The sequence below is a fragment of the Tauraco erythrolophus genome, chromosome 8 (genome assembly GCF_009769465.1).
Source record: "Tauraco erythrolophus isolate bTauEry1 chromosome 8, bTauEry1.pri, whole genome shotgun sequence".
Taxonomy (NCBI): domain Eukaryota; kingdom Metazoa; phylum Chordata; class Aves; order Musophagiformes; family Musophagidae; genus Tauraco; species Tauraco erythrolophus.
Genome location: NC_141472.1, coordinates 35,140,023 through 35,155,525, shown reverse-complemented (window position 1 = coordinate 35,155,525; position 15,503 = coordinate 35,140,023). Strand labels below are relative to the sequence as shown.

At 39.1% G+C, this 15,503-nt stretch overlaps 1 protein-coding gene across 2 annotated transcripts; it reads left to right on the top strand.

Annotated features, from left to right (window-relative positions):
* The first annotated feature begins 310 nt into the window (after positions 1 to 310).
* Positions 311 to 12,564, top strand: DDX18 (DEAD-box helicase 18). 2 transcript variants are annotated; one of them, XM_086615413.1, is made up of 14 exons: positions 311 to 428; positions 568 to 747; positions 2,236 to 2,379; positions 2,900 to 3,035; positions 3,523 to 3,623; positions 3,741 to 3,940; positions 4,029 to 4,143; positions 5,658 to 5,797; positions 6,703 to 6,864; positions 7,864 to 8,016; positions 8,753 to 8,866; positions 9,689 to 9,745; positions 11,123 to 11,300; positions 11,942 to 12,564. In XM_086615413.1, the coding sequence occupies exons 1-14, from the start codon at positions 311 to 313 to the stop codon at positions 12,082 to 12,084; spliced, it is 1,941 nt and encodes a 646-aa protein (XP_086471539.1). In that variant the 3' UTR covers positions 12,085 to 12,564. The 2 variants fall into 2 exon arrangements, with proteins under 2 accessions (XP_086471539.1, XP_086471538.1); XM_086615412.1 differs by having other exon boundaries at positions 556 to 747.
* Positions 12,565 to 15,503: the final 2,939 nt, after the last annotated feature.

The window sequence follows — 15,503 nt, the reverse complement described above, 5'->3', positions numbered from 1 at the left end:
TGAGCTACCGGGGACGGGTAGCGGGGACAGCTGCCTGCGGCAAGACGCGCGGGGCCGCCGCCCAGCCGTGACCCCGGCCCGGGGCGGGGACCCCGACGCCGCCGCCTCCCGGCGAGGCGCCGCTCCCGCCCGGCTGCGCGGCGCTGCCTCCGCCGGGCCGCCAGGCGCCGCTGCGGGCCGCCTGTCAGGCGCCGCGGGCGGCGGAACGGTTTTCCGGCGGCGCCCGGATGCGCCGCGCCGCCGTCCCCACGTGTGAGCGGCCGAGCGGGAGGAGGAGGAGGAGGAGAAGGAGGAGGAGGCAGCGGAGAAGATGTCGGTGCCGGTGGCCGCCAGCAGCCTGCCCATGCGGCTGCTCCGCAGGAAGATCCACAAGCGCAACCTGAAGCTGCGGCAGCGCAACCTGAAGCTGCGGGCGGCCGAGGTTGCAGGTACGGCGGGGCCGGGGCGGGACTGGGGGGACCAGGCGGCCCTGCGGAGCCTCTCCCCGGCTGAGCGCTTGTGACTTTGTTTCTTTTTGCTCCTTCTGTTTGCAAAACGCGTCTCGGCGCCGTGCAGTGCCTCCGCCAGGCGAGGCGGTGTCGCAGGACCCCCCGGAGGAGGAGGAGGAGGCGGCGGAAGCGGCGGCCCCTGAGGGAGAAGCGGCCGGAGCGGCCTCGGAGGGCGCGGAGGCTGCTGAACCCCGCGCTGCGGGGGAGAAGAAGAAGAAGAAGAAGAAAAAGAGGAAAGCGGCGGCTAATGCGGAGGATGGTATGTTGTCTTAACAAGTAGAACTTGTCTCCCAGGACTGAGTTGTCCTTGGAGACCCAACACAAGAAGGACATGGAGCTGCTGGAGCGCGTCCAGAGGAGGACCACGAAGATGATCCGAGGGCTGGAGCACCCCTGCTATGAAGACAGGCTGAGAGAGTTGGGGCTGTTCAGCCTGGGGAAGAGAAGGCTCCGGGGTGATCTTATAGCAGCCTTCCAGCACTTAAAGGGGGCCTACAGGAAAGCTGGAGAGGGACTTTTTACAAGGGCATGGAGTGATAGGACAAGGGGCAATGGATTTAAACTGAAAGAGGGCAGATTTAGATTGGATATAAGAAAATAATTCTTCACTCAGGGTGGTGAGGCACTGGAACAGGTTGCCCAGAGAAGTTGTAGATGCCCCATCCCTGGAAGTGTTCAAGGCCAGGTTGGATGAGGCTTTGGGCAACCTGGTGTAGTGGAGGGTGTCCCTGCTCACGGCAGGGGGGTTGGAACTAGATGATCTTTGAGGTCCCTTCCAACCCAAACCGTTGTATGATTCCATAACCCCAAAAAGCGCCTACTTTTGTTTTCCGCCCAGTCGGAGAGGATTTGTTGGCTGGACGGTGTGAGAAATACTCTGTGTCAGTCTTGTGTATGTTTTAAAACCCTGGAAGTCTTCAGTGTTACCTCTTTTAGTATTCAAACTGGAACATTTAGACTCTAATACGTACTAAGCCCGTAGCAAGCAATGTAATCGTTGCAGAGAGTTTTGCTTTGTAACGTTAAGTCCGGGTGTTTTGCTTGCTTGTTATACAAATATCTACACTGTCTTTCAAAGCAGAGCTTTGGGAGACAGCTGGTTTCTGTGCTGCAGTGTCCAGCCAGTGCGTCGCTTTAGCAACGCACCCAGCCTTTGGCAACATCTGCATATTATGGAACTAAAGTATACTGGGAAACTGCCCTGGTTTGCATCTGCAAATATTGCAAGATTTATATGTATTTTTTTATATATATACACACACACTTATTTTTATATATATTTGAAACTTATGTGTTTGGTCTTGAGACACTTCTCATGGTTGTGCAGATAAAGAGGTGTTTTCGTGCGGTTCTCTGAGGATTCAGGTACTTAGAACAGACATTACATTTCACACGACCTGAGCACAGACCGTGTTGGCAACTTGATGTCTGCATTACAGATAGGAAAGAATTTTGTAACTTGTTCCTCATTTTTACAGAAAATTTCATGTAGTATACATTAAGCTTCACTGTTGTACTGTGTGAAGTGAACTGTGTGCAAGGAACTTCTGAATTTTTTGCTCTCTGCCTCAGAAAGTTCCATAGAAACCTTGCCTCCCCTTCTCCTGCCCCCCTCCCACCCCACGAAGAAAGCATGACATTTGTAAGTGGCTTATAGACTGCAGAGATTCACTCTGTGGAACGACTTTTGATGATGAACATGTCCTTCATCTCTGACTAACTTGTCTTCTGGAAAATAATGCTCTAGATACAAAAACTAAAAAAGCAAAACCTGAAGAAGATGAATCTGTGGAGGTAGAAGATGAAGATAAGCAGGATTCTGGAGAGAAAGAAGTGGAAGAAGAGGAGGGGGAGGAGGATGAAGTGCCCAGTTTACCACTAGGTCTAACAGGTACCTCGTGTCCTCTTTTTCAGACGTGTGCCAAGGTCTAACGCTTTCTTCCAGAGCAAGCTGCAGTTTTCAAATTAGCTTTACAGGTCGGGTTTTTGAATGTAGTTTGACGTGACCCTGGCAGCTGTACCGCTGTTATTCAGTTCTGTTCTTTGAAATTATAGACACGCTTCTTTTAATCTTAAAATTACTAGTGAAAAACTGTTTTAAGACAGATATACACACCTATGTTTAACTGTAGAGGAAAAAGTCAATGAAGAGCACGATGGAGGTGTCTGACTAGTAAATTTGGCTGGGAGAAGCAGTGCATTCATGTTTGGTTTTAACAGCTCTGTGTAGTATTCTTAAGAATGCATTAATACAGAGTATTTTGTCAATGTCTTCGGATTTTATTCTAGAAAGGAATGATGTCCTTTGCTTGGATGTTTTTTCATCTAGATCAGTTCTAACTGGGTAGTCTCAGGACAGATGGAATTGAAGGAATGTTTGAATATTTCTTTATTCTCCCCCCTCACTTCAGGTGCTTTCGAAGACAATTCTTTTACTTCCCTGGCTGGTGTTGTCAGTGAGAATACATTGAAAGGCATAAATGACATGGGTTTTACACACATGACTGAAATTCAACATAAAAGTATTAAGCCGCTTCTGGAAGGCAGGTAGGAAACAAGTCTTTTCAATCATTATATTGATGCTAAATGTTGAGTAAACTTTGTTAGCAAGCTAAATACATGAAACGTGACTTTCTGCAGCTAAACTTTTTTTTTTTCAAAATACATTCTTGTGTTTTATATATTTTGTTTATAGACATTAATACAAGTTAACAAAATATATCTGTGTTGCATATGAACAAATACTTAGGGTAAACTTGTGGAAACTGCTTTGCATTTGGCTTTGAAAGCAGGGGAGTTTGTTTTCACTAGTCGTCTTGTCAGCGTGTCTCAAAGACACTGTCTCAGACTGTCACTAGAGACGTAGTGACCAATTGCTGCGGACCACATCTGCCACCGAGCTCTTAATACCAACCCTACTGATGTCCTTTAAGCCATGTTATGTTTTTACATTGTCAATGTTGTTCAAAATAGGGTTGCTCTTTTCTCTGTACAATCAACTAAGCACTTGTCTTTCTAACTTTGCTGCATACAGGGATATTTTAGCAGCTGCAAAGACAGGCAGTGGCAAGACTCTTGCGTTTCTGATTCCTGCGGTAGAGCTCATCTACAAGCTAAAATTCATGCCTAGAAATGGTAAGGCTCTTCATTTCACAGTTGAATTTTACTGTGGCACAGCCATTTAGAAACATGGCTAAGAGAGGAGGTTGGATGAGTTGTAACTTACGCTTGTCTGGTGGATGTATTTTTTAGGAACAGGTGTTATTATTCTTTCTCCTACTCGAGAGCTTGCGATGCAGACCTACGGAGTTCTAAAAGAACTCATGAATCATCATGTTCACACCTATGGTCTGATAATGGGGGGCAGTAACAGATCAGCAGAAGCACAGAAACTTGGAAATGGAATTAATATCATTGTGGCTACACCAGGAAGACTGCTGGATCATATGCAGGTAGATAAAATACTGATGTCTAATCTGCGTTATTAAAACATAATAAAACTCCTGTCCCTGTCTGACTCTGAATTTGTTAATCTTCTAGAACACTCCAGGTTTCATGTATAAGAACTTGCAGTGTTTGGTAATTGATGAGGCGGATCGTATCTTGGAGGTTGGATTTGAAGAAGAAATGAAACAGATCATAAAACTTCTACCAAGTAAGAAAAAAAATTGTCTTTCCTGGAAATCACTTGACTAACATTATGTCTTCTTTATGACTCAATTATTATAGGAGATGTTAGTAATTTTTATAGTTCTGTAAATGCACTTTAGAGCGATTGTCTAACTGTCCTTTTTTTCTGATAGCTAGTATATCTTACTTTATCTGAAGGACAGAGTTTTCACATGCACTTCAGGGATATAATTCTGTTCATCTAAGATCTTTTTAGTTTAACATCTACATTCTCTCGTTCATCTTCCTCTGCCCATTTATTTCCTTCAATTCCTTATTTCCTAATAAGGCTTAAACATAAGGAAAAAGGTCTTCTGACTTGCAGTTCAAATTTTCTTCCTATCTTCAAGAACAGTATCTTAAGGAAGCACAAGTATTTACCTTAAAATTTTCTTTTCCTATTTTTTCATTTAGTTATTCCTTGTAATTGATGTTAAACACATTTTCAGAGTCAACAAGGCACTCTCTTCAACTTTCAAAATGCAGAAAAAAAACCCATGGAAATAGTACATAAAAAATCAGTGATAAATATTTTGAGGTTCCACATCTTAAATATTAAAATTCAGATCTGCATGTTTGAAATGCAGATATGTAAATCTAATAAATAACATCTTGTGAAGTATGTTAATGAACAGTGTTAAAAAAAAGGCAAAGACCACTGGGAACATGGTGTGTTCTTTGTGAAGTGGGAAGCGATAGACAAAAGAAATTTTTACTTTGTATGAGTTTAATTTGGTTTTATCTCATTAGGAAGGAGATTATATTTTAAACTAGACACTTCAAAATAGAAAAAAAATATTAAAAAGTGATGGCACCAGTTGTTCAGTAAGAACAATTGCTGCTGCTCTTGCAGTTGTGAAAAGGAACAGATGAAGTCTGCATTTTCCATGTGCTTGTGTAACAAGACAGTGTTACAGGATGAGGATGTGTGTCTGAGCTGGGGGGGTGATGGGCAGGCAGGAGGTTGCCTCCCTGCTCCAAGGAAGTCGCCAAGGCTCGTACAGACAGACTGCCACGTGACTAAATAGCATGCACAAATGTGTATGTTCTAGGCTCGTTTTGCCAGACCAGCAGTAACAATGCACTTCAGTTTTGGTAAGTTTTTTTCTTGCACAATTTCTAGCACAATTTTTTTTTTTTTAAAACAAAAACATTTTCATATTCATGGGAATTACAAGGTCTGTCTCTATTTAAATCATTCTTTTGTGTCTAAATTCGAGTGCAAACTATTATTAACATTTTCCCAGAGAGAAAGAAAATTGTGTTTTGGTAGCTGTTAGAATTTTGAGGCTGGGGGCAGCCTAAGTAAATATCCTGTACAGTCCGTAATACAACTACTTTTTGTCTGTCTTCGTCAGTAGCAGTATATTTGAATCGGAATTTGATTGAAACAAGGAGAAGACTTGCTCAGGGGAGTTTGCAGCTAGAGATTTGATGGACTTGCTATTTGAATTCTCCTTTAAAAAATGAGGCTGTCTTTCGAAATAAATATTTTTTCAGAACGCAGACAGACGATGCTTTTTTCCGCTACACAAACCAGAAAGGTTGAAGATCTGGCAAAGATCTCTCTGAAGAAAGAGCCGCTGTACGTTGGGGTTGATGATAACAAGGAGACAGCAACAGTAGATGGTCTTGAACAGGTAAGACACAAATGTTATTAAAAGGCGTATGATCTGTGAACATACCAAGTCCTGTGTGTTTTTAACTGGGTTGTACAAACACTGTCTTAAAGGGTGTTTACCATCCTAATGGGCAAAAGCTGTCCATTGCTTAAAGGGCTTTATTTAGTCTGCTAACTATAGTGAGTCATATGCATCTAGTCCATGTTTGTAGGACAGGTTGTCGTTGTTGTTATTGTTGTTGATATTATTATTTCATGAGGGTTTATATTTAGTTACTTAGACTTTGTCTATTCCTACCTATATTACACACCTAAGCTCCAGTTGTGTTTCTAACTGTATTTTCCACGTTACTGACTAGATTTATAGATACCAGATATATTTCATTGTTGCTGTTTCAGACAGTAATAGGTAAATGGACTTGCACAGCAGTTTCTGTGTTTGTGCAGTTGACATGCTGAGTATTGTTATAAAATTACCCGCAGCTATGTATTACCTTAAAAGAGTAAACCAGTAGCAAAAATGCCATGAAATAAAATTCTTGAAATCGTAAAAAATATTAAGAACCCTGTGCGGTTTTTTCATGCCTAATGTCAGTAATTCAAAGTTCTTGAAATGAATTTTTATTGTATAAACTAACTACTTTTCACTGAACTTACATTAGTTGAGATTAATTATTCAAAAATGACTCTCTCCTATTTCAAGTTAGTGCAGTAAGTTTCTTGCCACGTTCATTATCTTTAGGAATTTCATGTACCGAGGCGAGGGACAGACAATAAATTGAATTGTTTGGCCCAGTATAGCTGGAAAAAATAACTATTTGGTGCATTTGTTTGACAGCCTAACAGTTCCCTGATTTAACTGTATGACTGAAACAAAAGTTTGTTCCATACTACTTCATTTAACAATATGGAAAAATTTTCCAGGGGTATGTAGTGTGTCCTTCTGAGAAAAGATTCCTCTTGCTCTTTACATTCCTCAAGAAGAACCGGAAGAAGAAACTGATGGTATTTTTTTCTTCATGTATGTCAGTGAAGTATCACTATGAATTACTCAACTATATTGATCTGCCTGTCTTGGCCATTCATGTAAGTATTTTATTTATTGGTACATTTTTAATTAGTATTGATAGTACCTGTAAGTTGTTAGTAACCTTACATTTGCCTTGTTTATTTCAGTCCAGTTTCTAATAAACAGGTACCTCGCTCACAAAACTGATGATCATCTTGATTAGTCTGTAGAGGAAGGAGACAAAGCAAAGACTGTGTAACAGCAACACTTCAATATTGTTAATTTTGCTATTTTCCAAACCAGGCTGAACACGGACATTAATTTATGCTCTGTGTGTAGAAAGCTTTCTGTTTTCTTCCAAGGGATTGCCTTTCACAAGCACTAAAACTCTACTTGTGGAGCAAAGGAATTATCAGAGGAATCCACACACTCTGATCCCTGAAGCATTGGCTTCTTTTTCTAAGGCCAGGGTGATGTTTGGTTTTACTGTGCCAATTCTTACCGTTTGGATGAGTATTTTAATTTTTTTGTCAAAATCACAAAATGTACACTTCAGAAGAAAGAACTGACTGAAAGTTTATGAAACACTTACAACTGACCACAAATGGCTTTTTTATTTTATTCTTTTGGGGATTTTTTGGCAATAGTTTGATAGAAGTGTTATGAGTATGGTTTTCATTTGTTAGGTTGTTTTTTTCAATCTGTAATCTATCTAACACATTGCCAGACTTGCAAATGTCTTTTCTTCTGAACTTCAGGCATTTATGCAGCCCTTCTGAAAAGAAGGAAATTTTAATGTTGTGGAAGGTACAGTGTAACCTCTGAGAGATACCGTTTTATGTACCCCTGTGGCGTTGACTGCGATAGCGTCGTTTTCTTCACTTCTCAAAATGGTCCTGCTTGGACGGTACAAATCTATGATATGGAAAGATGTCCCAAATTATTTTACGTTTTTGGCAGTGGTATATGAAATGGGAAATTAGATTTAAGCTTACAAATTGGCAGGTTTGTTTCTAGGTTTTTGTTTGCGTTTTTTTAGTTGATATTTCACCCTTACTGTGTTTGTTTCCTTTTAGGGCAAGCAGAAACAAACCAAACGTACTACAACGTTTTTCCAGTTCTGTAATGCAGAATCTGGAATACTGTTGTGCACGGATGTAGCTGCCAGAGGACTGGATATTCCTGAAGTTGACTGGATCGTCCAGTATGACCCTCCAGATGATCCAAAAGTAAGTTAATGAAATAGAGAAACTTCACAGCAACAAATCAAATCCTAGCTACTACTACTCTGCTAGTAGTTGCAGAGGAAAGCTGAAGTTGCTGCTCGACAGAGGTCAGGATTCAGCTGTGTTCATATCTAGCAGCTGATTACTTCCATTTCACTTCATCAGCTCCTAGGACATGCTGCACCTAGCTGAGACCTTCATTGTGTTTTGAAGAATTGCTTTTTATGACATTGTTCTTTGTGCTTTTTAATCAAAATCTAACCAGCTAAACAATAAAACACTTCTCAGGAGGAGTATGAGTTTATATATACATCTCTGAGTCTCCTAAACAGCTTCTGCAGTGGAAATCTGATTTTTATTTAAAAATCTGTATTCTTATTTGAATAAATGTCCAGTGTAAACAAGTGAATGCCAAAAAACTCAGAAGTTTTGACAAATGTACAGAGCAAATATACCAAAAGCAAAGCTTAATTTTCAGTTACAGCAATCTAAGATTTTTTTTTTTCAGAAAAAGGTAAAATGCTTTTAGAGAGGGGTTTCCGTCTCAGCCTAATTATGCTTTGCATCTTCAGCCCTTGGTTTTACCCATCCATGTGTCAGTGCTAAGAAGTCATCTAAAACAAAAAGGATGATGCATGCACTATATTAATGTTAAATCTGGGATCTTTTTGTGAAGCTGTTTGATTATTACATGTTTGAAAGACAGATTGGACTTACTATTTCTTATTCTTTCCAAAAGGAATATATTCATCGTGTTGGAAGAACTGCCAGAGGCATAAATGGTAGAGGACACGCTCTGCTCATTTTACGACCAGAAGAACTGGGCTTTCTTCGTTACCTAAAACAAGCCAGGGTAAACTTCTGTCTGGATTTTTAAATTTTTTTTTAATGGTGCAACAGGTTTTTAAAGGCAAAAACTGTAAGGATTAATCAAACATTTTATTTTTTTAAGCAAAAAGCATTCTGTTGTTCAGTTAAATAATTTCTAAGCATCTGACTTGAAGTCTGAAGTCAGCAGCACAAAGGTAAAATATTGAGTGTATTTATAGTTGCTTTGCAACTGTGCAACTTGTGTTATTAAAATATAAATGAATTTCCTACAGCCTCTCTGTGGAAGGATACAGGGAGCGTGGCCATCTAGAGGAAATTAAAACATGGATGTTGCTCGTGCAGTTTTTATTTTTTCTATTCACAGAATCAATTGCGTTGTGTTCAGTTTCAAAAGAAGCGTAGCTGTGGTCTAAATGTCGTCATTTTATTATGATAGAACTGCACGTGGTTTCTTGGCCGCTCTCCTTACGGGCTTGTTTACATCACAGAGTTTTGCTACTTGTCACTAAATTAGTCTAACTTCTAAGGTGAAAACTAAAGGGGTAGGAGTGTTACACTGAGTGTCTCTCTTATCTAGCTTAAAAGAAGTGATAATACCAGCATATTGATATGAAGGCACTTTACAAATATGTCTGTGATAAGGGTAATATTGGTGTAATGGTGCGATCATTGCTGCAAATGAAAGATGATGCCAAAAACCAAAAATATGCACAGGTGTGCTTTTCATTCACAAAAACATCCTTGAACTTGAGAGCCATAATTACATATTGACAGATACAGCTCTGGTATTAAAAAACACATTCAGTATAAATAATTTTGATGTTTTATTTCTTTTTTTCTTAAGGTACCACTAAGTGAATTTGAATTTTCTTGGGCAAAAATTTCAGACATCCAGTCTCAGGTATGAAATTACTTCATGCTACACATACTCTGAATATCTGTGCAATAATTTACATGGAGAATGTTAGTTTATAACAACTGCAGTTTAAAAATATGTGTGCTTGTTAGGAAAAGTTCCTGTGGATGAGTACTGTGCAGTAAACCCTCCTGCCATACTGTCCCTTGATGACAGTAAAGCGGTAACGTTTTTGAAATTAAAGATTAATCTATTATCCAGTACTAAATTGTCGACATTATACAGTATGAATTTGCTTGTAAGAATTGGGTTTTTGCATTACATCACAAACCCACAGGGATGTAAACCTGATTTTAGCTTTTGAACAGAATGTTCTTGTCTAGCGTAGCAAACGGGGTTTCGGTAGCTTGTGTTGAATAGTTACGTGTGTTCAGATTAATTGCAAATAACATGTGTCTTATAAGATGATTAACTCTGGCTTCAGTGTGCAGAAAGAGATCCAGTACTAACACCTAGAAATGCTAGTGTATACTCTAGGTGTATTTTTAACTAGCTGTTAATAAATCCCAGTATCAGCTAAACCTGCTTTGTGCTCCAGTGCTACAAAACCAGCCGTGGAGCAGGAAGTTGAATAGAATAGCATAGATAGTTCTGTAGATGTGAATGTCCATTGTTGTTTAGTTCTGAGAATCATTTTTTCGATAAGAGCTCTGTAGTGCTTCTTTGCAGTAGTTTAAATTTGAAATAGCAAGTGCAAGAAGCAGTGTTGACAGTCCTTACAGAAAGAGGTTCCTAGTTAAGAATAGTCAGGAAGTAACGGTGTCTAATGTAACGTATTTTTAGTGTGCTGAATTAAAGTATGTTAAACATCAAATGAGACACTTGGATCTAGAGAGTATTGGGAACTTAGCCTGCAACAAATATAATGTCTCAGTGTAGACTAGTGCATCTGCCTTTTTGTCTCAGAATTAATGCTGCTTATTTTACAAGGTATTTGCACCACAATAGCTAAGACTGCCCACAGACTTACCTGGAACGGTACAGCTTAGATGTCTGACTTGAAAGTACGCTGTCGTTGTCCGTTCATTCTGAACATACCTGGTCTCATGGTGTGGCTGCAGTTATATACTCCTTGATTAACTTGTTTGGGACAATCCAACTCAATATACCTGTAAATTTTCATATTGCTGAGGTTTTGTACTGGAATCCAGCTTCAGGCTTTTTTGTCCCTCTGTTTAGAAAAGCCCTCTGGTACAGGTGTGTGCGCTCTCCCGTCAGAGGGCAGTTCTGCTGAAGGGAATAGTGAATGCCACTGCAACTCACACAGTATATAATTTGCCTGAATATAGTTTATACACTTGTTATAGCTATAATTGGATATGTCTTTTTATTTTATTTTATTTTTTTTTCCTCCCTCACCAGCTGGAGAAACTGATTGAGAAGAACTACTTCCTTCACAAGTCAGCCCAGGAAGCATACAAAGCTTACATAAGAGCTTATGACTCCCATTCTCTGAAGCAGATCTATAATGTCAATAACTTGGATCTTCCCAAAGTCAGCCTTTCATTTGGTTTTAAAGTTCCTCCGTTTGTTGACCTCAGTATCCTTTTACTGCAGTGCTTCAAAGCTGAATTTCTGCTTTATAAATGTTAACTACAACTTACTGAAGTTCCTGTGCTACTTCAAATTATGATTTTTTTTTTTTTGCTATTAGTCACATAAATGCATCATGCACCAAAAATAGTTTATCAAAGAAAATGTTGAATAGCCAATATTAAAACTGCAAAAATTGCCTACAAACATCCATGTTTTAATACATGTACATGCTGTACGTGCTTCAGTTGCTGCAGGGTAGCAGATGCTGGAATACATTTATGTTCTAGCGTACTGTTCTCCTCCATGCAAAATTATTTTCATTGAAAGGTACATGCTTTAAGTTTAATAGTCATGCAATATTGAAAAAGAGGGGCAAGGGCATGAACTAGAAGACACTGTCTAGATTACTGCCAAACCTGCCAGTGGATGGAATTTGAAGCAGTAGGAGTTTGGCCAACTCAGTTGGACAACTGAAGAAATAGATGCATTACTTAAGACCACAGGCACTAAGTTCTGGTTTTGCCTGTAGTTACGCAGCTTAACTTTCCGTATAATGCTGCTGTTTTTTCTCACATTAATAACTCTTACAATACCTAAAAAGCAACATTTCAAATTTTTCAAGTTCTTTAACCAATAAAATTCCAGATGTGAACAGCAACCATGGCAGAAGACTACAGAAAAGAGGTGGAGGTGGGGGATTTGGTTACCAGAAATCGAAGAGCGTCCACAAAGCTAAAATCTTCAAACACATTAGCAAGAAATCGGACAGTCGGCAGTTTTCTCGTTAATGATACATTCATTAAAACAGCTGGTGGCATTGGAGTAGACTACCTTGATCAAAACCATCTGACAGTTACTTCCCAATTAAACTGCTCTATTCACATTTTTAGGGGTCTTCATGGGTTTGTTTCTGGGAATGTCTTTTATCTTTCAGTTCAAGAAGACTCTTTGGAAGGGAGACTAAAGATAGAAAGGGAGATTATGGCCTGCTAGTTTTGCCATACTTCTTGTAAAAAAGAAGATAGTTGAATATAATTATTTCAAGTCAATACTATGGAGTTTTTTATTAAAGAAAGAAAAAATATTTTTAGGTTTTATAGAAGAACTTGCTTTACATTTCTGTGCACACTTCTGAAAATTGTTGGAGTAAACGCAAGGACAAATTACAGTGTAAGATAAAAAAATAATTTTGCTCACATGAATCATTGCAATGGTTTTATAACAGAACATACCTATTAATTATTAAGGCTGTAAGAGCTTGTGATTAATTTCAGTCATGGTACCTGTATATTAAGTACAGTGTCCAAGATAAAAAAAAAAAAAAATTCTCTTATACCACATCTGGGATATACTTAATACTGTTTCTTTTAATGTTGTGATGAAATGTTAACATTCTAGTGAAATGTTTAGTTTTCCTTCATGTTCTCTTTAAATCCGAATTTATCCATGTGGTGATGTCTAGTATACTCTTAACGAATACGCAAAGAAAATTAAGGAAAGCAGATTACATAATTGGAATCACTCAGCCCAGATAATGTTTTTTTAAAATGCTCCGTCACCGTGGTGCAGTGAGAATTTTTGCAGTTGTATCTTGTAAATTACAAAAATTAATCACTTTTTAGTCGTAGTTTATCAGATCAGTGGTGAGCAAAGTCAAAGATAGTACTGCAAGATTGAGGGGGTGGAGAGACTGGGTAAGTGAAAAAGTGTAATGGGATATAAATATACTAGAAGGATATTTTGGGGGAGAAATGTAAGACTGAAATGGAAGAGGGTGAAATACACATTACAAACAGAACAAACATGGGGACTAAAAAAAAGAATACACAAGTTGGGCAAAAGTAGAGTATATGGCATATATTATTTTCGTATCTCTACCATTGTAGATAACTATTATGAGGCTACAATGGTGGTAGGCAATAGTATTTAAAAAATGTACATCCATCAATGCAGGGAAAGACTAAAATGTCACAGAATCCAGAAATCTTGTCCCCATGTGATTACGGGAAACCAGCTTTTAATTTACATCTAAAATGTAACCCAGGACCAGTTATGAATACAAAAGCATATGTACTTATTCCAGTATAAAATGGACTGTTTCTCCTTAGGTCTTTTGAAGTAGCATGTCAGATCTAAAACTATGATACGTGCATTGAGGTATTGCAGAAAAACATTGGCAAACTTTCTTTCCACCCTTGGAGAAACCAGATACTTTTGTTTGTTTTGGAAAATAGTATGCCCATTCTGTTGCTAGTGCTTCCACCATTCAGAATTGAGTGTTGCCTTTCTTTCCTTTTTTTGTGAAACAGCTGACTTGGCCCTAATGGAGTTTTCAAAACTTTTAACATTGGTCAGAAACTAAGAATTTCTGATATGTCAAAATAGTTAAGTAAATTAATTTTGTTACTAGGGTTTGAATGTCTCATGCTTCCAGGGTTGCAATGAAAAAGCAAAATCTGCTCTGAAGGGTAAGCAATACTAAGTACATGATGCCTGGCTCATTCAGTTCTAATCTTTGATTCTGTGTTTGCTTATATATTTATAAATAATAGATGCCAAAATAGTTCTTGTGTCTTTATTAATAGCACATTTTAAGAATTCTCTCTGAGATCTACAGCATCGTAGCATTGAAGGGTTCTGTCTGCACCTGCAAGCTGTGCAGTTACAGCATAGGAATTAACTTACATTATAGTGAAATTGACTGAGGGATTCATTAGGTGAACTGCAAAATTAATTACTTGGGAAGAGATGTAAGCAAAGCTGCAGATCAGAGCGTGGTTATGCGGGCACAAGCTGTGTGAATGAAGTAGTGGGGAGTATTTGTTTGGAAGAGTCAAAAACGATGGGCACAGTCTATGACCACCTGTCTGACCACGAACTGCGTTGCCAGAACTGGTTGGGCTTAAAAGCACGTCACAGTTCCTGCCCCTTCTCTGTGTAGGCACAAATCTGCTTTGCAAAGAGCTCCCTTTTTTCTGTCGCTCCTTGTCATTGCAGGAACAGAAGGCTGACTGCTTTCCCAGCAGCTAGGCAACCTCCAGCTCCACCTAATCTTTTTCTTGGGAAGACTTCAGGCACTGTCAATTTCTAAAGTCTGAAATGAGGACAACTGAGAAAACAGTGGTTTAACACAAGTCTGTGTAACTCCTCCCTGGTATTTTTAGTTTGCATTTTTTTACTTACCCTAATACAAAGAAATCTCTGAAATAATCTTACCTAGGAGATTAAAAGACTGGATGGTGTTGCTCCAGAGTAGTACTAGTTTGCCTTAAAAAACAAACCCAAAAAAAAGTTAACACTGTTACTTAAAGATTATTGATGTATAATGGCTGCACGGTCTGAAGTAACGACATAGTCTGCTATTTCACACCAGTCTGCTATTTCACACCGTCATTTCCTGGTTAAGCAGAAGGGAAATTCCCAAGCTGAGACTGAGTATTGAAAGAGAAGGGCTTCAGTTCCCTAGCTCGTGCAGATGTAGTTACCTTTCTCTTTGTTTGTGGAATCATAAATGAAAAACAGTTTCTGATGAAATATCTGTGTGTATCAGGCTGCATCTATTCGACTATGGTATATTGCAAGTTTAAAAGATCGTCAGACTGACTGGAAATCCAACATTTCCTTTGCCACTTACCCGGTTATCAATCTTGGAGCAGTTAATAGACCTCAGCCATCAGAGTCTCAAGGCTTGTCTCATAACAGTGACTGATAGGTTGGGGCTAACATTGTGTGCCTTGAGAAATTGCCTTCTTTCTCCGAGAACCTTGACAAAGAAATTGGACTCTTTGAACCACTTAAGGGGGTGATCAAAACTGTCCTGCTTCAACTGGAAGATTTTTTTTGACAGTTCTTGGAACAGGCTCATAAAGGAGAATTCCATTGCTGAGCTACTGCTCATAATCATGAAAAATCTTGTCATGATATGAGTTTCCTACGCCGTAACGCTGCCAAGTTATAGACAAGCACAAGACTAGTCAGAAAGTGTTGCCATCAAATTCTCCAGGGTGAATGTCACAGGTAGAGGGCATGTTTATTGGCAATGTGAAGCAAGAATACTTGAGAACTGGATAACACCTACTTGGGTCTGCTGTAAATAAGAAGTATGTTTATATATTTGCAGTAATTAGCCTTTTTATTTCATATATGAGTTGATAATTTAAGTAAGCTGCTAGTTTTATATATTCTAATGGTTTGCTTTCTAGCCAGT